This window comes from Asterias amurensis, chromosome 19 (assembly GCF_032118995.1).
Source record: "Asterias amurensis chromosome 19, ASM3211899v1".
NCBI classification, from domain to species: domain Eukaryota; kingdom Metazoa; phylum Echinodermata; class Asteroidea; order Forcipulatida; family Asteriidae; genus Asterias; species Asterias amurensis.
This window is the reverse complement of record NC_092666.1, coordinates 11117501-11140590: the sequence shown is the minus strand read 5'-3', so window position 1 is coordinate 11140590 and position 23090 is coordinate 11117501. Positions and strand designations below refer to the sequence as shown.

The window sequence follows — 23090 nt, the reverse complement described above, 5'->3', positions numbered from 1 at the left end:
TTACAAACAACCAAGCTTCTTTAACTGTTCCCTTTTTCGACAAATAGAAAGGATAATACCACACAAAATTTGTCTTGAGCCATTAATGAAAGCTGAACTTTGATGCGCTGGAAGGATGAAATCATCTGCTCTGCAACTTGGCCTTCTATCTTGAACACCCATCTGTTTGTATCCAATGGAACAGGCCAATAAAAGAATACAAAAAGGAAATACATACTTAGTTGAAATTAATAAAATCATGTAGATATTATGAGATGAATGGCTGTGGCAAAAATTTGTTTTGTTTTAGTTTATAGTTGTATTTCTCATTGACTTGTGTATGGTTGTGAAGTGTCCCATTGACTTGTGTATGGTTGTGTAGTTTCCCATTGACTTGTGCATGGTTGTGTAGTTTCCCATTGACTTGTGTATGGTTGTGTAGTTTCCCACTGACTTGTGTGTGGTTGTGAAGTGTCCCATTGACTTGTGTATGGTTGTGTAGTTTCCCTTTGACTTGTGAATGGTTGTGTAGTTTCCCGTTGACTTGTGTTTGGTTGTGTAGTTTCCCATTGACTTGTGTATGGTTGTGTAGTTTCCCATCGACTTGTGTATGGTTGTGAAGTGTCCCATTGACTTGTGTATGGTTGTGTAGTTTCCCATTGACTTGTGTATGGTTGTGAAGTTTCCCATTGACATGTGTATGGTTGTGAAGTGTCCCATTGACTTGTGTATGGTTGTGTAGTTTCCCGTTGACTTGTGTATGGTTGTGTAGTTTCCCATTGACTTGTGTATGGTTGTGTAGTTTCCAATTGACTTGTGTATGGTTGTGTAGTTTCCTATTGACTTGTGTATGGTTGTGTAGTTTCCTATTGACTTGTGTATGGTTGTGTAGTTTCCCATTGACTTGTGTATGGTTGTGAAGTGTCCCATTGACATGTGTATGGTTGTGTACTTTCCTATTGACTTGTGTATGGTTGTGTAGTTTCCTATTGACTTGTGTATGGTTGTGTAGGTTCCCATTGCATTGTGTATGGTTGTGTAGTTTCCCATTGACTTGTGTATGGTTGTAAAGTGTCCCGTTGACTTGTGTATGGTTGTGTAGTTTCCATTGACTTGTGTATGGTTGTGTAGTTTCCCATTGCATTGTGTATGGTTGTGTAGTTTCCCATTTACTTGTGTATGGTTGTCAAGTGTCCCATTGACTTGTGTATGGTTGTGTAGTTTCCCTTTGACTTGTGTATGGTTGTGTAGTTTCCCGTTGACTTGTGTATGGTTGTGTAGTTTCCCATTGACTTGTGTATGGTTGTGTAGTTTCCCATTGACTTGTGTATGGTTGTGAAGTTTCCCGATGACATGTGTATGGTTGTGAAGTGTCCCGTTGACTTGTGTATGGTTGTGTAGTTTCCCATTGACTTGTGTTTGGTTGTGTAGTTTCCCATTGCATTGTGTATGGTTGTGTAGTTTCCCATTGACTTGTGTATGGTTGTGAAGTGTCCCATTGACTTGTGTATGGTTGTGTAGTTTCCCTTTGACTTGTGTATGGTTGTGTAGTTTCCCGTTGACTTGTGTATGGTTGTGTAGTTTCCCATTGACTTGTGTATGGTTGTGAATGAATTGAAAATTCACACACAAAGTTCAAAATAAATCAGAGGAAGCTATTATTGCATTTGGTGCGTCTATCCGCACAATCTTTATTTCTTTAATGATAGGCAAATACCGTATTATTCCATTGTTGTTTTTAAAAAACATTGTTATATTGCAGTTGGAAATACGTTGTACAAAAGGTTAAAATGATGCAACGAAACAATCCCTCTTCAAAGTTGTGGTTGCAGCCATTTTAACTGTTATTTCTGTAATGTTGAAATTTGATTATAACGAGGATTATAAAACCATACTATATTGCTGACATATCTTTGATGACGAGTTGTTGTATTTGTTAAAAGAAGTTTTTAAAAAGTGAAAGTGGTACCAATCTAGACGCATTTTTTTTCCACCAAAGGTTATTTCAACAATTCAAAGTACATTTATACATCATAAAAGTATGGAACTTTAATCTAAACATGAGAAGAAAAAATATGCATTTGTACAATTCGTTTTTACAACAATACATAGCAGTACAACATTGTCCATGTCCAACTTGTATAATCTAGAAGAAATTGGACATTATTTTAATTTATAAAGGTTCATGTAAATGATACTACAGAAAATGCTTTAAAAACAACCAAGCTTGTTTAACTGTGCCCTTTTTCGACAAATAGAAAGGATAATACCACACAAAATTTGTCTTGAGCCATTAATGAAAGCTGAACTTTGATGCGCTGGAGGGATGAAATCATCTGCTCTGCAACTTGGCCTTCTATCTTGAACACCCATCTGTTTGTATCCAATGGAACAGGCCAATGAAAGAATACAAAAAGGAAATACATACTTAGTTGAAATTAATAAAATCATGTAGATATTATGAGATGAATGGCTGTGGCAAATATTTGTTTTGTTTTAGTTTATAGTTGTAATTCTCATTGACTTGTGTATGGTTGTGAAGTGTCCCATTTACTTGTGTATGGTTGTGTAGTTTCCCATTGACTTTTGCATGGTTGTGTAGTTTCCCATTGACTTGTGTATGGTTGTGTAGTTTCCCATTGACTTGTGTGTGGTTGTGAAGTGTCCCATTGACTTGTGTATGGTTGTGTAGTTTCCCATTGACTTGCGTATGGTTGTGTAGTTTCCCATTGACTTATGTATGGTTGTGTAGTTTCCCATTGACTTGTGTATGGTTGTGTAGTTTCCCATTGACTTGTGTATGGTTGTGAAGTGTCCCATTGCCTTGTGTATGGTTGTGTAGTTTCCCTTTGACTTGTGAATGGTTGTGTAGTTTCCCGTTGACTTGTGTTTGGTTGTGTAGTTTCCCATTGACTTGTGTATGGTTGTGTAGTTTCCCATTGACTTGTGTATGGTTGTGAAGTGTCCCATTGACTTGTGTATGGTTGTGTAGTTTCCCATTGACTTGTGTATGGTTGTGAAGTTTCCCATTGACATGTGTATGGTTTTGAAGTGTCCCATTGACTTGTGTATGGTTGTGTAGTTTCCCATTGACTTGTGTATGGTTGTGAAGTTTCCCATTGACTTGTGTATGGTTGTAAAGTGTCCCATTGACTTTTGTTTGGTTGTGTAGTTTCCCTTTGACTCGTGTATAGTTGTGTAGTGTCCCATTGACTTGTGTATGGTTGTGAAGTGTCCCATTGACTTGTGTATGGTTTTGAAGTTTCCCATTGACATGTGTATGGTTGTGAAGTGTCCCATTGACTTGTGTATGGTTGCGTAGTTTCCCATTGACTTGTGTATGGTTGTCTAGTTTGCCATTGCATTGTGTATGGATGTGTAGTTTCCCATTGACTTGTGTATGGTTGTGTAGTTTCCCATTGACTTGTGTATGGTTGTGTAGTTTCCCATTGACTTGTGTATGGTTGTGAAGTGTCCCATTGACTTGTGAATGGTTGTGTAGTTTCCCGTTGACTTGTGTATGGTTGTGAAGTGTTCCATTGACTTGTGTATGGTTGTGTAGTTTCCCATTGACTTGTGTATGGTTGTGAAGTGTCCCATTGACTTGTGAATGGTTGTCTAGTTTTCCATTAACTTGTGTATGGTTGTGTAGTTTCCCATTGACTTGTGTATGGTTGTGAAGTGTCCCATTGACTTGTGTATGGTTGTGAAGTGTCCCATTGACTTGTGTATGGTTGTGTAGTTTCCCTTTGGCTTGTGTATGGTTGTGTAGTTTTCCGTTGACTTGTGTATGGTTGTGTAGTTTCCCATTGACTTGTGTATGGTTGTGAAGTGTCCCATTGACTTGTGTATGGTTGTGTAGTTTCCCATTGACTTGTGTATGGTTGTGTAGTTTCCCATTGACTTGTGTATGGTTGTGAAGTGTCCCATTGACTTGTGTATGGTTGTGTAGTTTCCCATTGACTTGTGTATGGTTGTGTAGTTTTCCATTGCATTGTGTATGGTTGTGTAGTTTCCCATTGACTTGTGTATGGTTGTGTAGTTTCCAATTGACTTGTGTATGGTTGTGTAGTTTCCCATTGACTTGTGTATGGATGTGTAGTTTCCCATTGACTTGTGTATGGGTGTGTAGTTTCCCATTGACTTGTGTATGGTTGTGAAGTGTCCCATTGACTTGTGTATGGTTGTGTAGTTTCCTATTGACTTGTGTATGGTTGTGAAGTGTCCCATTGACTTGTGTATGGTTGTGTAGTTTCCCATTGACTTGTGTATGGTTGTGAATTGTCCCTTTGACTTGTGTATGTTTGTGTAGTTTCCCTTTGACTCGTGTTTGGTTGTGTAGTTTCCCGTTGACTTGTATATGGTTGTGTAGTTTCCCGTTGACTTGTGTATGGTTGTGAAGTGTCCACTTGACTTGTGTATGGTTGTGTAGTTTCCCATTGACTTGTGTATGGTTGTGAAGTGTCCACTTGACTTGTGTATGGTTGTGTAGTTTTCCGTTGACTTGTGTATGGTTGTGTAGTTTCCCATTGCTCTGTGTATGGTTGTGTAGTTTCCTATTGCATTGTGTATGGTTGTGTAGTTTCCTATTGACCTGTGTATGGTTGTGTAGTTTCCCATTGACTTGTGAATGGTTATGAAGTGTCCCATTGACTTGTGTATGGTTGTGTAGTTTCCTATTGACTTGTGTAAGGTTGTGAAGTGTCCCATTGACTTGTGTATGGTTGTGTAGTTTCCCTTTGGCTTGTGTATGGTTGTGTAGTTTTCTGTTGACTTGTGTATGGTTGTGTAGTTTCCCCCTGACTTGTGTATGGTTTTGAAGTGTCCCATTGCATTGTGTATGGTTGTGTAGTTTCCTATTGACTTGTGTATGGTTGTGTAGTTTCCCATTGACTTGTGTAAGGTTGTGTAGTTTCCCATTGACTTGTGTATGGTTGTGTAGTTTCCCATTGACTTCTGTATGGTTGTGGAGTTTCCAATTGACTTGTGTATGGTTGTGTAGTTTCCTATTGACTTGTGTATGGTTGTGTAGTTTCCTATTGACTTGTGTATGGTTGTGTAGTTTCCCATTGACTTGTGTATGGTTGTGTAGTTTCCAATTGACTTGTGTATGGGTGTGTAGTTTCCCATTGACTTGTGTATGGATGTGTAGTTTCCCATTGAGTTGTGTACGGTTGTGTAGTTTCCCATTGACTGCTGTATGGTTGTGTAGTTTCCCATTGACTTGTGTATGGTTGCGTAGTTTTCCCATTGACTTGTGTATGGTTGTGTAGTTTCCCATTGACTTGTGTATGGTTGTAAAGTGTCCCATTGACTTGTGTATGGTTTTGTAGTTTCCCATTGACTTTTCTATGGTTGTGTAGTTTCCCATTGACTTGTGTATGGTTGTAGAGTGTCCTACTGACTTGTGTGTGGTTGTGTAGTTTCCCATTGACTTTTATATGGTTGTGTAGTTCCCATTGAGTTGTGCATGGTTGTGTAGTTTCCCATTAACTTGTGTATGGTTGTGTAGTTTCCCATTGAGTTACGTACGGTTGTGTAGTTAATTTGAGTTGGAAACTTACCATAATTTTATAATAATAACATACCTCGATAATTTGTTGACTGAGTGAAGCTAAACTGATGCCGATCCATTATCTTTGTGGTGTTTTTAGCAATTGTCTCTCTCTCTCCACCCCCCCCCCCTGCTCTTTACGTCCGCAGCCGCCTTGAAGAGAAAACGCCACGGGTCGTCGGAATAAATTAGTATAGCTAACAAATATTCATGATTTTCATCTTGACTGATGAAGAGGAAACGACACGGACAAGAGACTAAGCAAGCACTGGGTTCAACAGCACATACATCGTTCATAAACCAAATGAGAAACAGGGAACCAGCGGCAGTTACCATAGAACGTGCATGGTTGTAGTTCGTGGTTTAGCTTCATACGTCTGTTCTGTTATATATCTCATTTTACTTAATAAGTAATTAACAAGTGCAGGTTAAAAGTACGAATTGTGAAAGTGCCAAATGATCATAAATAATACAAATATTATATTCAAACACAAGCAGGAAAGCGTTACAAAAAAATAAAATGTAAAACTATTAAACTAAAAGGCACGCTATGATGATGCATGCTAACCGCGGACACTATTTAGCAAGCTTCCGTAAGCAATGTGACGTCGTGGACGCTTGACCAATCAGAACACAATAAGCTTCGGCCGCGACACTCTACTGTTGCTGATGCTGTTGTTGTTGGCGTCGTCGTCGTCGTTGTCGTCGTCCTGGCCGTCGCCGTCACCGTCGCCGGCATTTTCCATGTTATTTACAAATTTGAAAATAAGCACGACCCGAGAGGGCGCTGTTCGTGACGTCCATCGAGGCACGATGAATCGCATTTATATGCAGTGCCAACACAAGATAGTGACGTTTGGCACAAGCTAAAAACAGGCCATCAAAGTTGAAACAATACCTATTTTTTTCACGTTAGGCAAATGCTCCTTTAGGTTCGTTACGTCTTTCATGTACCCTCTTCGACTTCCCCACTAAATTGAAAAATTGTTGGGATGGCGTCATGTTTTAGAGAAGAACTTTTCTCTTCATGTCAAAATGTGTAGTGTATTCCTGACGAAGCACGGCGGCTCGAAGTGTTTGCCGCCACCACAGCGCTGGCACAGACGTCGGACCGGACCACTTTGCAAACTGACCCCATCTTTAGTTGTTCAAGTCGACATTGCCGGGAAAATGCAAGAACAAAGACATTTTCGAAACGTACTGCTATTTCACGATGTTCGATGCAACTTCACTTTTTTTTTTACACATAACTATAAATCGTTCAAAACAATTACTAAAAAAAATTATTTTTGTGTTCAGAAGCATTTTATACTCTAATTGTGACTTTAATGATTTCAATGTTTAAATTTATGTTACATTTTGATGTTTATTAATAAAGCACATGGGGGGGCCTTACTTCGACAACACCAGTAATAAATCTTCTCCTTTTCAGTCCGTAAGAGGGCGCTTTTTCCAAATAACCTAGACTTCTTGTTTGGGAAACTCGTGTAAACATTTTAGTGGCCCCGACTCAATACACAAATGCAATGTTTACAAATAAAACTAAACAAAATCATGGCACTTCGAGGTGGAAAAGTTGATTTTTTGGTGCTAGGAGGGGGAGTTGGTGGTTTGTCAGCCGTATTCTACCTGCAACGTTTGCTGGCTGCAGCTGAGACCGAAAACAGCAAAGACACTCAAGAAAACCCAACCAGTAAGGTAATGCCAATGTCATGAATTGGTAGACCCAGTATTACAGTAACTGGTCTGGAGCGCTGTACTCGACATTCTCTGTCGTCGTGCTGTCGACGACACAGAATGTCAACATTTCGAAAAAAGCCGTGGTAGTAGTACGACAGAGAATGCCAAAAGGAAAAGTTTCCGTATGGCGCCACCACGTTTTCATTTGATATGAAATATGCGAAAACGCAATATATTGGTAAAATTTGAACTTTGACCTCTATTATCTCTCTGCGCCAACGAGATCCCACGCACTTTGCACTTAAATTTGTTTTAGGGATGCAAGCTCTTTCATTTGAACTTGTTCAATTCATGGGATCCTATAGGCGCACTGAGTTATGAGGCGTTGAAAATGGCACGAGGGCACTGTTCGTCAAAGGTTCAGGTGCGCGTAACATGATGCGCCAACGAGATCCCAATTTTTTTTTAATACTTTTGTTATAAGCCCAACTGGAGGTTTCAAAAAATGTTTTACTTTGTTGGGATGACCTTGGCGCACGTTTTTGTGTTTACAGGGAATGTACTATTCGTTTCTCGAGGGCTTTTTGGCCGAAACTTTGATAACTGGTAACTCCAAAACCGAAAGCGTCAGCAAACTAAAATTTTGGATTTATTCGTTTGGTATGATGATGTATCACTCAAATTTTTTAGAAGAAGATCTGAGAACCCATGAATCACCACTTGGTACACTCTTACAGGCAGGGACTCTTAAAATTTTGATAACTTTGGGCCGATTTTGGCCGGTTAAAAATGACGGTCTTTGCTCAGTGACCCCTTTGTCTAAGTTTTTGTGCAGACATACGTGTTGCATTGTGGAGCATTTTCTTTTGGGGGGGGGGGGGGGGCGAATGAAAATCTTACTTTTTCAAAAACATCGTACTACCCCGCTATCTAATATCTTGTAACAAAATGCATGACGTAATCTTTTAACCTCGGGTCCATATATTGCGCAAGCGCACACAGAGAGACAGCTTTTGTCGCGTGCGATTAAGAAATCTGTGGCGGTACCAGGCCTTGGCATTTGATCTCCTGTTCGTTGATGCTCCTTGTGTATTATTCGTCCATGGTAATATAGTCCTAATAAATTCAATCCGCATTCAATCATCCTCTAGCTGGAGTTTCGTACAACGTCAAATTCGAAGTTACATACGTATGAGAATTTTTCTTGTCTTTCCTTCTTTGTTGTCAATTCAATTTTCGTTGTGGCAACAATAATTGCAGAGGAAATAACACTAACACTAGCAGTAACACTTACTCCTAGAACTATATGGGTCATTCCGTGTCAATTCAACACGCTTTTGGACCTGACCCTCACGGATTTAAATGAAATTCGGTGTGCTGATTGGACTCCCTGAGAAATGCCCAAATCCCAAATTTTATGTAATTCGGATCATTATTTTGGGAGATACGGCTTAACGAACTTTTGACTAATTAGCATGACCTGCTATGTTTGGACAATCATATCTCCAAAAGTAAAACACCTACAAAGATAATACTTACATCATTTTGAAGCTCTTGACATGGCCCACATTTGATAACATAAAATCAAAAAATTTCCACGCACCACCGAAAAAATACGCAAAAATTTGACCTTTGACCTTGATTTGCGAAAATGCGTATTTTTCAAAATGCGTAATTTTTTTATAAATGCAAGTTTAAGATGTAAGCAACAATATTCTGAAAAATTGTGAAGGGCACTCTTACAGTTTTTTTTTAATGATTTTTTTAACATTGGCTAACAAGGCCAAAACCATAAAAACGCATTGTACATGTACATACATGTATGTACATGTACATGTACAGTATTATGTGTAGTTATGTGTACATGATACATGTACATTAGAAATTCAAAATGTTCAAAGACAATCATTCACATTTTGAGTTTCACACTTTGATGTTAGTACGAACACAAACTGAATGCACTCCACTAGATCCGGCAAGGATGCACTGCTTCAGCCCAAGTTCAGCAAATTTTCAAAGAACAAGATGTTTCTGGAGATGTTTCTTCTCACCATCAACAGTAATTGACACTAAGTCTTTCATCCATGGCATTTGTCTGCTGACGGACTCGAACAAGTAAAAGTCTCTCACAGTTTGCACCATTTTTAATGAAAGAGATTTCCAGCGCTAGGATTTGGAATGGAAAGCATTCCCTGCTCCATTCCCTGCTAATTCACCAGTTTCTTTGCTTTTCTTGGCATGTAGTTTGATGCTCCAAAAATAAACTGCTATTCTTTTGATACTCCAACTCACTGGTAAGACGGTCAAGACTTGAACTTTTTCACTTTTCTTGGTCAAGGAATGAAATTTTTGTTTCAACTGACTTATCATCTCACTTTCATCATCACCGATCTGTTTTCCTGGAGCAGTTTCCAGTTTCTGCTTAATTGTTGTCTCTATTCTCTTAACTTTGTTTTCCATGTAACTTCCATGAGCTTTCTTATTACTTATGATGGGAGATACACCAATAATTGTCATAGCCTCATTGATAATGTTAATGTCGGTATTTGGCTGCACAAAAACATCCTGATGTGCAGATGACATTGATGGTGCCTGAACTTCTGGATCACTGCTAGAACTTTCAGTTGTTGAGAGTATTTTCTCAGGCGACAATTCAGATATCTTCTTGCGATAGCCGGTGCATAAACTGTGCTCGAGTGAAATGAAGACTTGGATGCTCCAATATAAACCTTTCTGATACCTGCTCTAAGCCTGCTTTTTTTCTTGTTGTGTGATTTAAATGGGTCACAACACATTTTTCTCTATGATCCATCCTCCAGGGAATCGACTTTTAAAGCACTAAATGTGAATACTCTGTACACTGTACATGTACAGTGTACAGAGTATTCACATTGTATTGTATAACATGTATACAGTATGTCTGATACACAGTGTCTCCTATATTAAATCAAGGGGATGAAATGAATTAGCTCATTAAGTCATGTCATGAAACAGACTTTTGGACTCCACATTATTACCAGGGTGACATGGTTTTTAATGTGTGTGTACACACTACCACACAATACTCTGTACACTGTGTACATTGTGTATGTTGTACAATGCGTTTTTATGGTTTTGGCCTTGATAGCCAATGTTAAAAAAATCATAACAAAAAAACTGTAAGAGTGCCCATCACATTTTTTCAGAATATTGTTGCTTACATCTTAAACTTGCATTTAAAAAAAAATTACGCATTTTGAAAAATACGCATTTTCGCAAATCAAGGTCAAAGGTCAAATTTTTGCGTATTTTTTCGGTGGTGCGTGGAAATTTTTTGATTTTATGTTATCAAATGTGGGCCATGTCAAGAGCTTCAAAATGATGTAAATATTATCTCTGTAGGTGTTTTACTTTTGGAGATATGATTGTCCAAACATAGCAGGTCATGCTAATTAGTCAAAAGTTCGTTAAGCCGTATCTCCCAAAATAATGATCCGAATTACATAAAATTTGGGATTTGGGCGTTTCTCAGGGAGTCCAATCAGCACACCGAATTTCATATAAATCCGTGAGGGTCAGGTCCAAAAGCGTGTTGAATTGACACGGAATGACCCATATGTGGTTTCGTTCCGCTATCCTCTCCCGTAACCTCAAAGACGTACATCTCTCATGACAATAACAAGTTCGCTTTTTTCTAGTTCTTTTATAAAGTTTTAACTTTTGGCAACGCAACTTACTTTTTTTCCATTTTTGTCTCACCAAAGTTAGGCTCTATGTGTCCGTTGAACTCTCATTGGCCCTGGGGGCAACAGAAAATCCACTCCGCAATCTCAAAAATTGTTAAAAATGATAAGTTCTTACTGTTATTCAGTCCCCAACTACTCCGTTTTACCACTACACTACAAATGCAGATTGTCTTCGACCGTGCGTGTATTTTTTCCCAAGGACAAACGTGGAAAATTATTTGCACACGTTCTTCCTGGAAAGAAAAAATACCCGATTCGTGCTTTGTGTACAAAACAAAGGACACGCGTCTGGGAACACACTCTTCGTAGCTTTTAAAAAGCTCTGCAAACCTGTCATAAAACTAAAGAATGCTGTGAAACAGAGGCCTGTCAGTTCCGATGAACCACTGACATCATGTGATATTATTCTTGTTGTTATTGTTGTTTACTTTAGGTACTGATCCAACAGTAGGAGCTTCTGACCTCGTTCAACGAGCGAAAATGGAGAAGTGGTCAGTTTGGTCTCTCAAAGGTAAAAAGAAGTATTTTTTGTCTCTTTCTCTGTTCTACATGAAGTTGTTTTTGGCGTGTCGTGGCCTAGCGGTTAAGAGCACCGGATTCAAGCTCTGGTGTTCAATCAGCAGAGTGTGGGTTCGAATCCCGGTTGTGACACTTGCTACATAAGGTTGGGGAGGTAGTGCTTTCTACCAGCCAGGCCTATGATTGATGATACCCAAGCCTACATCCGTATGGACTGTGTAGGGGGTAATCCTGTTTCAGTCCTTGGAGTAGGTGGCAACGGCCCCTGGAAGAATTTAAGTTAAAGGCACGTTGTGTACACGTTGTTCATCAAAGACCAGTAAGCAGTATCCTCACTTGGTGTATCCCAACCTATTCATAAAATAACAAATTTGTGATTTGAGTGAGAAACTACCTCTTTCTCAAAAACTACATTACTTCAGAGGGAGCCGTTTATCAATATTATGTTTAACACTATCAATATTGCTCTTTACTAAAGTAAGTTTTTATGCTGGTTTTATATACATATTTTGAGTAATAACCAATAGTGGCCAGTGTCTTTAAGAGATGGGTAATGGATGTATTTTGTGTCATTACTGTAGATGGTCTACACTCTCCCACAAAAGAGATTTACACATGGTTGTACCCGCAAGTTTGCTATTTATTTATAGTTTCTGCCTATTTTTACACACCTTGCAAAGCTTCAAACAACACCAGAACACTGGATAATTGTTTGTTTTTTTCTTCATTGCTGAAATTGTTAACAGTCTTTACATTTACAATCTTTCCATTTACAATCTTTTCATTAACTGTTTTTCCTATTACAATTTCCCATTTCCCATTTTGCCATTTACAAAAATGATTTACAATCTGCCCATTTTCAAATCTTGTTGTGCTATTTGCTCCTTGTCAGATTGCCAGGGTACACACCTCCGATGCAGTGTGGGAGACAGACAGGTTGATCTGTGCATTACCTGCAAAAAGTAAGTTCTCAACCCTCCTACTGTTGGACCATTTAATATCATCCACTATTGCACATTAAAGAACCCAGTGCACGTATCAAAAAAGAGAAGGGGTTCGCCCCAATGTTCCTGGTTTGATTGGCTGCATATTGCACCACAGCACCTGGTAAAAGATTACATTGTGCTATGAAAAGGGAGTAGGTCTCATAATTCAAACGTAGTCCCACATAGCTTGCAGGAAAATAGCGAATGATGAAGCGCCTTCAGCGTCACTGAGTGACGGATTTAAGCACTATAATAAGAAGCCACTAATATTACAAACTGAAGTGAACTTCCTGTGTTTTTTCAGATCTGGTTGAAGTACTTCCTGTTGATCTTGACCCGCTGTCCGACCATCTACAAGATGTAAATAGTGCCACTGTGGCCGTTATTAATCTGGAGTATGAGGGCTCACATCTTCCGACTGAGGTAAGCCATCTTGTCAACCCAGTACTTAGTGGTCGGTCAGACACAGTACTATGCAGTTTCAAAGGCAGTGGACACTGTTGATAATTACTCAATATTATTGTTAGCATAAAACCTTACTTGGTAACTAGCAATGGGTAGCTTTGTGAGAAATGGCTCCCTCTAAAGTAACGTTGTTTTCGAGAAAGATGTTGTTTTCCACTAAAATATTTTATTTCGAGACCTCAGAATTAGATTTTGAGGTCCCGAAATCAAGCATCTGAAAGCACACAACTTCGTGTGACAAGGGTGTTTTTTCTTCCATTATTATCTCGCAACCTCGATGACCAATTGAGTTCAAATTTTCACAGGTTTGATATTTTGTGCATATGATGAGATACACCAAGTGGGAAGACTGATCTTTCACAATTACAATAAGTGTCCAGTGTCTTCAAGCAGTTTGAACTCATTTGGTTTAAACTATGTGTGTCTGAATGCTCTTTAAACTTTATTGAATCAGATCAAAACCATTTTAGTTAAATCGGTCGGCAAGTGGTTTCCGTAACAAAATTATTGTTTAATGCTTTTTAATTTTGAATATTCCTACACTTCATCAAACAGCAATTAAATTTGTACAATTTTGTTTTTGTCTCCAAGGGATTCGGTTACCTGGTTACTTTTCATGAGCGATCCAATGTTCTTGGATTAATTTTTGACTTGTGCGCTTTCCCTCAACACGACAGACCGGGGCCAAAGACTACTAGAATAACTGTAAGTAACATTTGACCCACACTCTGTTCATGAAATGATCACCAGAGCTTGAGTCCAGTGAAAATTAGGGCTCAATTAGTCATCAAAGTTACGAGAAAAAAAAACACCTTTGTTCTCTCAGAGGCCTGGATAAAGATTTTAGGCCATTTTAGTGAGAAATTACCTCTTTCTCAAAAACTTTGTTACTTCAGAGGGAGTTTTGTACTATCAACAGCTCTCCGTTGTTCGTTGCCAAGTATGTTTTTATGCTAATGTATATTTTGAGTAACTACCAAACATGTCCTGGGGTGGACTTCACAAAGAGTTAAGACTATTCTTATCTCGTGTTAGGGCCCTAATGGGACCAGTCTTAAATTCTTAAGAGTTCTAGGACTAGTCCTTTAGGACTATCTTTGTGAAATCAACCCCAGTGCCTTTAATAGACTAGTCAGCTGTCTCGCTTACAAACATCAGAACTTTGACATTTGACTTCGAACTGTCTCGTCTAATTCATCCTCTGTTTTGTTATCCTGCAGTGCATGATGGGAGGGGCGTGGTTCCACGAACTCTTTGGTGACCCCGACAAGGTGGACCCCGAGTGGCTAGCCTCTGTTGCCATGGAGACACTCAAAAGCCAGATAGGACTCGTTGCCAAGACAACTTATTGTAAAGTAAACCTGTCTAAGGATGTATACCTAACTATCGAGTCAACCACCACAGACTTTTAGGTAAGCCATCTCTTCTAATCAGCTGCTACTCCTTCTGTTAATGTCGTTTATTTTGTTCCTAGATGTTAGCTTAGTAAGGGTTCCTGCGCCAGGAGTGTCACCTGTGACAGATGTGGCGCATTATAAGTATCTTATATTATTATTATTATAAAGTCTGTGATACATGTACGTGTTTAACCCATTAGCACTTGCGTACAGTGCAAGTCATTTACTCACTGAACTAGCTGTTGATAGTATAAAACATTGTGAGAAATGGTTCCCTCTAAAGTAACATAGTTTTTGAGAAAGAGGTAATTTCTCACTCAAATAATATTAGAGTATCAGACCTGAAGCATTTCATCAGGAATCTGAAGCACCTAAATGTGTCACTGTGCAACAAGGGTGTCTTTTCTTTCATTATTCTCTTGCAATTTCAATGACCAAATAAGTCAAATTTTCACAGATTTATGATTTGATGCATATGTTGGGGTACACCAAGTGAGAAGACCTGTCTTTGACAATTACCAATAGTGTACAGTGCCTTTAGTTCTATATAAATGTAAATGTTTAAATAAAACATCTGAAAGGATCATTTCAAAATAGGTGGATGCATTTTGAGAAACCGCTATTATTATTAATAATTGCTATTATTATGATTTAAATTAAATTTTGAAGTAATGCGATTATGTAAAAAAGATAACAGTTTTTATGTCCCAAAATTTGAATCTGAAAAACGGTACTACATGTAGTTCTGAGATTGTGTATTTTTATAGGTGATTATTCTTCCTCCATGGAACTTATATGTTCCGGATTTTCAACGATTTCTGTGTGTTAATCTTACTGTTTTCTCTGATGGTTTGTTTTCTAATTAACAAACCTTTCAATATCTGTATTTTTTTACAGAGAAGCCCAAATACAAGGGTCCACCGCCGCCTCCAAATCGCTTCAACATCATGCCTGGTTACCGATGGGATGGGGCAGACCGCTCCATTCCAACGGCTTCAAGAAGAAATCGATGATACGACAGGCAGATAAGAAAGCAATGAAGGAGATTGCTTATAAATTGAGCATAGAGGATAAATAGAAAAGATGTTGTTAAGCTTAAAGGCACTTGACACCTTTGGTAATTGTCAAAGACCAGTTTTCGCACCATGCAAAAGTTTCAAATCCAATTTATGTATTTTGAAATTCATCAATGAAACTCTCCATCATGGTAATTTCATAAATTCTGCTGCAGACGCGGTAATAATAATAGCAAACTGAGTAGTTTGTCGATCTATTTCATTCATTTGTAAATTTTAAAACAGTATAGTTTATGCTTTCATAAGGGAATAAAGCAACGAGTCTTAAACTGCTGTTTAAAACTGGCATGGTCGTGGCCGTGCGATAAAAGTCCGACCCAGCAAGGTTTTAAACGGCAGTTTAAGAACGAGTCACTACTCTTTTGTTCCCATTCATAATACCCTGTTTGGTTAAAAGGCGTAGTAAAGTAAGAAACTCTGTAAAACTTATCCGTTTTCCGACATCCTCGATCTCTGTATGTGTGTTGCATTTTTATGACTGAGACAGTTTTCGGATATGCATTCTGGCGCCTAGTATGCAACCCCGAAAACAACCGGTTATTAAAAGCTCCAGCTGGGATCATTTCAACCGTTTAAACATCCCCACGTGACGTGCTCTCCACCAATAGAAATAGCGAAAGTGTATATGAATACTGTTTTAACCCCATGTTAAATATCACCTTCGGTACAAAAGTTGTGAAAGTAGAAACACCAAGAGATGCGAGAAAATAAAACTGAGGAAAGAAGTTTGAAGTTGAGTTGTTTATTGAAAATACATTCATAAATACCTCAGACAATTTCTCTATTCCTATTGGTGGAGAGCGCATCACGTGGGTGTGTATAAACCGTTGTTTATGACCATTAACAAGTGTTGAAACATGGGCGTGACTAGCGAGTTTGCACCTGTGCTTATAAGACAGTTTCTTCATTCCTTAGGGTTGAGAGCAACGGCCGAGACAGTTGTGCCACATCACGCGATACGCGCACAGCATTCCCTTATAAGGAATTGTGTACCCGAGGGCGGCGGAGGGCCTTACCATTTCATAGCTGGAGGGGTGTTGTGTTGAAAGAAATCATTGAACAATTTTTTTTAATTATGATATTTGCATTTATTTTACTATTTGACCAAAAAGTGTTGATGTTTTTTGACCGAAAAGGTATTTATGAGTGGGAATCAAAGTGTGTTAAATCGGTTTTCAACTAGTGGTTTAAACCATCCGAGGCCTGGTTCTTGATAATTAACTCGCTTTCGTCGTGGTAAAATTATCAAGAACCAGGCCTCGTTGGGATTAAACCACTAGTTGAAAACCTCTTCACCACACATTGATTCCCTTATTTATACTTTTTATATATATTTATAAACCACAAGAGAAACTGACTGGATAAATTTTAAATGATTTTGGGTTGAAAAATAAATAGCCATAGAGCGTGAGTCAAACCAACGACCTACTCATTAACGTGCCGGCGGTAGATATGTTCACTATATGAGACTAGGGTTTCATTGGTGTTGTACATGTATATTGATCTTAGTTGTTCTTTTTCAGTGAATGTTTATTTCTTTCCAAGTAGAATCTGGAAAGTAACTTCTAAAAATGAGATAGATTAAAGGGTTGTGATACCTTTTGTTGACAAAGTTTGTGTCCATGACATTAATCCCTACTCACTGTGAGTGAGTGTACATGTATGTAATATAATTTACCTGTAAAGGTTTCAGCTTCATCGTTAGTCGTCAAGTTTTTGAGAAGAAAAAATATAACGGAGCAATGTATAATTCAACCTTTACAGCCCACTTACGTTTTGTGAGCATGCAATTAAGAGCGGTACCGGTAGTAGGGCTTCCTTGCTTCCATTTTGGGGGAGATTTTGTTAATTTAGGCGAAGTTGGTCCTATTTGGCTTAGGAATTATGAGCCTCATGAAAACTGGCAGCAAGACGATTTTTACAATTTTCTGGGGTAATTGGCAAAGAAAAACGGCTGACACGTCAAAATTTGAAGGAAACAAATCTGATATTATTTTATTGTCTGGCAATAATAGATTTATTTTACAAGAGGCTGACATACTTAAAATGTTGGTGTTGTTTTTAATAGTAAGCTTTTATTAGAATCGACAGCTTTGGGTGACTTAGTTTGGTCATGGTGTGGTATACACTAAGTTTGCCAGGTTGGGGGGGGGGGGGCAGATTCTCCTTCCGCACACACAGTCTAGGCGCCAAGAGTTCATGCGTTATTTACTGACGACAGAGGGCGCACTACCATTGACCATTAATTTGGTTGGATTGCATTCTTGTTGTAATAAAGTTGTTGGCCACAAAGAGAAAAAACATTGTTTGCGGTTTCTGATGTGAAGCGCGATAGCCCATGGAGGCTGATCCCTCCTTCATGCAGAGAGTGAGACCACGTTAATTTTCGCAGAAACCGGAAACAACCTTTTTTTTAAGAATTAGAATGAATAAAACGTTGAATGAACCATTGAAGTCAAACTTGCCCGACTAGTTTTTATGCACAATCCAGAAGTTTCAACAGAGGCCACTATATAAACTCTGATTGTTGTCTGTCACTAGCAACTTTTTGATAATAAAAGTATATTACTTATTGGGTTAGTGCCTTTACTTGGTTTGTTTGTTGTTGTTTAAACTGTTGTAAAGTTTGTTTGACAACTCTATAAAAAAATATTGATAATAAAAGTATACAGTATTCCTCAAGTTTGACTACTACAATACTTTAGAGTTTTACGTTCCCAACTTTTGATAGACCATAAGCACACTAATTGTCGTACACCCCCACCCCAACCTAATAGCTCCTTTTCAATTTAAAGTTGACGGCATGCAGGGGATAAAAAAGAACATTATTGACAGGGGCTTGAATTTAAAGGCAGTGGGCACTATACACAAAATACTTATTAGCATAAAATCTTACTTGGTAACGAGTAATGCGGACAGGTTAATAATAATAATATAAAACATTGTGGGAAACGGCTCCCTCTGATCAGAGGGAGCCGTTTCTAGTTTTCGAGAAAGAGTTAATTTTCCACGAACTTGATTTCGAGGTGACCTCATCAAATTTATAATTAATTTGAGGTCCCGAAATCAAGCATCTGAAAGCACACAACTTGGTGGGACAAGGTTTGTTTTTTTCATTCATATCTCGCAACTTGGACGACCAATATTGAGCTCAAATTTTCACAGGATTGATTGTTAAGATACACCAAGTGGGAAGACTGGTCTTTGACAAAACCACTGTCTTTAACCGGGATTCTGTCCCCAATGAGACTTACGGCAAACTGTAAACAAACCTCATCTTGAAATAGCGCCCTCTTTTGAATCATCCATCGCCATCCCACGTTTATCAGGGGGACAATTCACCAACCAGGACACTTTGTGACACTCCCTGGCATGGAATTCCGGAGGTCGTTGGTTCAAAACCCGCTCTGATCTCAAACCTAATTTTTATTTAGCTCCTGATAGTTTGTTGGGCTATGCCATTTTGGGAGATAATGTGCAACATCATTGTATGTTGAACGAGTGTTTACCAAGAGCCAGTGTATAATAAAATATAATTATGGCCGGTGGGGCATTAAGCGGAGATGGGGAAAAGGAAGCAAAGACTAAACAAGTCAACAGGGCCCAACGCATAAAGCCTGGCGTCAACCATAGAGCTATATAGCTCTATTTTGTCAACACAACAACTTGCTAAACACAGACAAACATATCGCTTAGCAGAAACTGTTTTTGTTTTATCATAATACCATCACAAGTACACAATGATGGTGTCCCACCCATTAGCAACGAAGAGTAGTGGTAACTGTTTTAACAGTTATTCTTCTCACTTGGTGTATCCCAACATGAGGCCATTCTTCTCACTTGGTGTATCCCAACATGAGCATAAAATAACAAGCCTGTGAAAGTTGGAGCTAATTGGTCATCGAAGTTGGGAGAAAATGATGAGAGAAAAAAAACACCCTTGTTGGACGAATTTGTGTGCTTTCAGATAGGAATAAAAGACTTCTGGCTAGAAGTCTTTTACTATTTTAGTGAGAAATTTATCTCTTTCGCAAAATTTATGCTACGTCAGAGGGAGCTAGTTCTCACATAGTTTTATACTACCCACAGCTCTCCAATTCTCGTTACCAGGTCAGTTTTTAAGTTAATGTTTTTTTTTGAGTAATTACCAAACGTGTACCTTCCCTTTAACAGCTTTTTATGAAGTTAGGCCAAATTGTCAAAGGACGCGTGTAAGCGCGCCTAATACGTAACGTTCAACTATTAGCCAATTGTGTTCCTTTCCTCAGTGAGTGCGCTAGCTGTTTTGGGCTTCTGTTGATGACATCATCTTGGTCTTGAGAAGTCTTCCGCTTCATCTTATCGGGGAATATCTCCGCTGTCACGCTAAATTCAATTAAACTTTTGTATAATTTTTTTTCCCACCCCCTATTATTTTCCAATTGACGTGACCTTCTTTTTTGAGCGCAACATCGAGTAAAACTCGTTCACAAAACTAAATAATCACTAAAAATACACATAATGAGGGTTTTTCTAGAGAGAAATAGACACATATTTTCTTTTCTTATACGATACCAAAAATAGTCGAGACTATGTGCAATAATGACTGTAGCATTATTCGTCGAATTCGAAATTATTTGCTTATTGTTATTAGGGTGAGTACCGCACTGCATTTAGTAGGTTTCATTCTGAGACATTCCCCCAATTAGTTGATTTTTAATGATTGTAATTATTATATAATGGTCTTTCAATTGTCTGTCGGGTGGGTAAACAAAATGAAGAACAAGACTTTTTTAGCTAGTGGCCAAAATCAAGACAGGGCAACAGATCACACAGTGTGCATGCAGAGTTAGTGCAATATCTTATAATAATCAAATACATAAATTCTCGTCAGATGTCAAAAACCCCCAAACATGGCGTCGAGCGGTGGGCGAATGCCCGGCCAAACTGCCACAATTTCTGGGCCTGGTAGGTCCAAAACTCCCGTCCGAGTTGGGTATTATGAGATCGAAAGGACCATAGGAAAGGGGAACTTTGCTGTCGTCAAGCTAGCCACACACGTCATCACAAAAACAAAGGTAAAAATTGAGTTTTTTGAGGCTCGTGAATTGGAAATCAAGGGGCGAGAGCGAGAGTTTTGTGTACTGTGCACTGTGCGTATGGTATCCCGTGTTCCGTGTGTTGTACCATGGTACACATGTTGCTATACAGTGCGTTAGGTTTACGCGTAAAGCATAGAAAATAGACGGGTCGACTTGGCGAATTTTGCAACGACGTTTGTTAAATGATAATGATTAACTGAGTTAAGAATGTTTGATGTTTATTTGGTAAAAAAGGACACGTTGGTCCTTATTTTGACTCGGTTTTGACTTCGTTCGTGGGCATGGTGGGTTGCCAAATCAAAATTAAGTTGCAGTTTGCACTTGCAGTTGCACTTGCATGCAGTGCACTTTGCAACTGCACTCTGCATTGCAGTTGCACACTTGCACAAGTTGCAGTATCAAGTCAGCATGCTCAGTTGCACTGCACCACCCACCCACCACTCACTGCCACGGCACTGGCACTGCCAGCCCAGACTGCAGGGGAAATGTATTTTTTTTTAAAAGTCTTGGTGATGTAGTTTCGTTAGTAAACGGGCATACGACGGGTCAGCAGAGTTGTAGTGAACATTATAACACCCCTTACAAGTATTCTCCCCGCTCATTGGTTTAGAGCGCGTCACATGACATGTCTTAGTTTTGCTAGACGACGGCCGCGTGATAGTGCGTCGGTTTGCCGTGCGCTAGTCCGAAGACTAGCACACGGCGTTCATTACCCAGACATCCGTTGCGTGTACGAGGATGATAAATTAATAGTCTGTAACCATTTCGGATTGCACGTCACTACATGCAGCACAGTAAAAGTTTTTTCAGTCTGATTCGCAACGGTGATCCCCGCAGCGTTCTATTTTCCCTCGGCTTCGCCTCGGAAAATAGAACGCTCCGGGGATCACCTCGGGAGTCATAGTTTTAACCATAGCACTCGAAGCAGTCAATATTTGTATCTTAAACTCAGCTGTTTTAACCATAACCGAAAAGCTTATTGAGTAATTTATTCAAAATATTAGGCTGGGATTATGCTGCAACCCGTCTGTGCACTCATTAAGTGTTGTTCCTGGCTGTAGTTAGGAGCTGATCAATCATTATATCAAGATCACAACAACCATGACAAAAGACCATAAATAAAGATGTAACTTTACTTTATGCTCAGAAAGCCTGGCTGTCGGACAAATGTCTACTTAATGATCAGGGCCCAATTGCATGGCTCTGCTTACCGTAAGCAGAGAATCGGCGCTTACGGAAGCAGGGAATTCTGTGCTTACCGCAAGCGTATTTCACGAGTTAGCGGCGATTTTTGACATCTGCACGTGCGTACTCCAAGTCACTAGGCATTCTACGCTTACAAGGCTAGCGCAGAAATTTTGCGCTTGCACGTAAGCGGGGAATCGTGATCGTAAGTGCAGAATTCGGCGGTAAGCAGAGCCATGAAATCAATTGGGCTCATGGCGATCATCAACACACGTGCCAAAGGTACTTGTTTTTCGTAATACATGTCGTAATGTATGTAGTCAGTACACGCGAGTAAACATAAACGTGGAGAAAGGTACGTTAGTGAAATTGTCTGAGATCCGGGTATGCTTCTATTTTTAGCTATTGCGGAGTGCTTTTGAAATACATAATTGTAGGCCTGGCAGACTAGTGAAAGTGACTACTTGACTAGAGTAGATGCGGCTCAAACAGTCGTGGCTTCCACACCAATCACAAGATGCATCTTGGCTACTTCTAGGAACTATAAGGCTCCCCCTTGAGCCTTACATAGGGGTCTAATATTTTGGACCTCCTTAACGATATAAGTTTTTAAAATCTGCGTTGATGGATGAAAGTTTTACGACAGTTCGCCATCAATAACTAAAATTTCCTTTGTACTACACACACCCGAAACTTTCCCAACACACTCAATATACATTCATGATGCTTGTATGGCCTTTTTGTTGAGTTAGATTAGAAAACATCTTCAAAAAACGACATTGTCTGCTCGGTACTCACTGTTGTTTTTCTGCCGCATCACAAGTTTTTTGACTTCTCAATATGCTCAACACTTTATCTTTGGTCACTTGGTCACCAAGTGCAATACACGTGGGCACCAGCCGAACTGCCGAGCCACGACCGAGTTGGGCTATTTAAACCATTCTGTAGAAGGGGTGTTATGCGGCAGTGCGTGTGCAGTATGCGTGAACGCCGGGCATCGTAAGCAGACAGGGTGCACATCTTGCTGCGCAACACCCCTTCTACAAAATGGTTTAGTCCAACTCGGCAGTTCAGCAGGCGGGTAGACTGGTGCCCGCGTGTACAGTGCTTGGTAACCAAGTGACCAAAAAATAAAGCGCTGAGCATATAGAGAAGTAAAAAAAACGTGCGATTCGGCAGAAAAACAACAGACTGTGTGGTGGAAGTTTCGAGTGTGTAGTACAAAGGAAATTTTAGTTATTGATGGCGAACAGTTGTAAAACTTTCATCTATCACTGCCGATTTTAAAAACGTATAGCATTAAGGAGCGAGCCTTATAGTTTCTAGAAGTACATCCTAGCATGTTTGCCTCAGACGCAATACATAGTGAAATTCACGCTGACTGGATTAAAGCTTGTCTATGATATCTGCAGTGATTGTGTTTCATAAGTAAACTATGTTGTC

General features: G+C 39.2%; 2 protein-coding genes across 3 annotated transcripts in view; both read left to right on the top strand.

Annotated features, from left to right (window-relative positions):
* The first annotated feature begins 7087 nt into the window (after positions 1 to 7087).
* On the top strand, positions 7088 to 15810 carry LOC139951843 (protoporphyrinogen oxidase-like). Its single transcript, XM_071950911.1, has 7 exons — positions 7088 to 7231; positions 11390 to 11449; positions 12350 to 12419; positions 12748 to 12866; positions 13500 to 13613; positions 14129 to 14320; positions 15203 to 15810. The coding sequence occupies exons 1-6, from the start codon at positions 7088 to 7090 to the stop codon at positions 14318 to 14320; spliced, it is 699 nt and encodes a 232-aa protein (XP_071807012.1). The 3' UTR covers positions 15203 to 15810.
* Positions 15811 to 20251: 4441 nt separating this feature from the next.
* LOC139951371 (serine/threonine-protein kinase SIK3-like) overlaps positions 20252 to 23090 on the top strand; it is a 61254-nt gene continuing 58415 nt past the window's right edge. The window contains exon 1 of one of the 2 annotated variants that reach the window (XM_071950242.1): positions 20252 to 20438. In XM_071950242.1, coding sequence (XP_071806343.1) covers positions 20274 to 20438 — 165 coding nt within the window. In that variant the 5' untranslated portion in view covers positions 20252 to 20273. The remainder of the gene's footprint in view (positions 20439 to 23090) is intronic. The other variant, XM_071950241.1, reaches the window with a different exon arrangement.

Excerpts from the sequence above, each read along its gene's own strand:
- LOC139951843 (XM_071950911.1), top strand. The coding sequence starts at position 7,088 with ATGGCACTTCGAGGTGGAAAAGTTGATTTTTTGGTGCTAGGAGGGGGA. Across the intron at positions 7,232-11,389 it reads AAGAAAACCCAACCAGTAAG|GAGCTTCTGACCTCGTTCAA; the intron begins GTAATGCCAATG and ends ATCCAACAGTAG. Across the intron at positions 12,420-12,747 it reads CTGTGCATTACCTGCAAAAA|ATCTGGTTGAAGTACTTCCT; the intron begins GTAAGTTCTCAA and ends GTGTTTTTTCAG.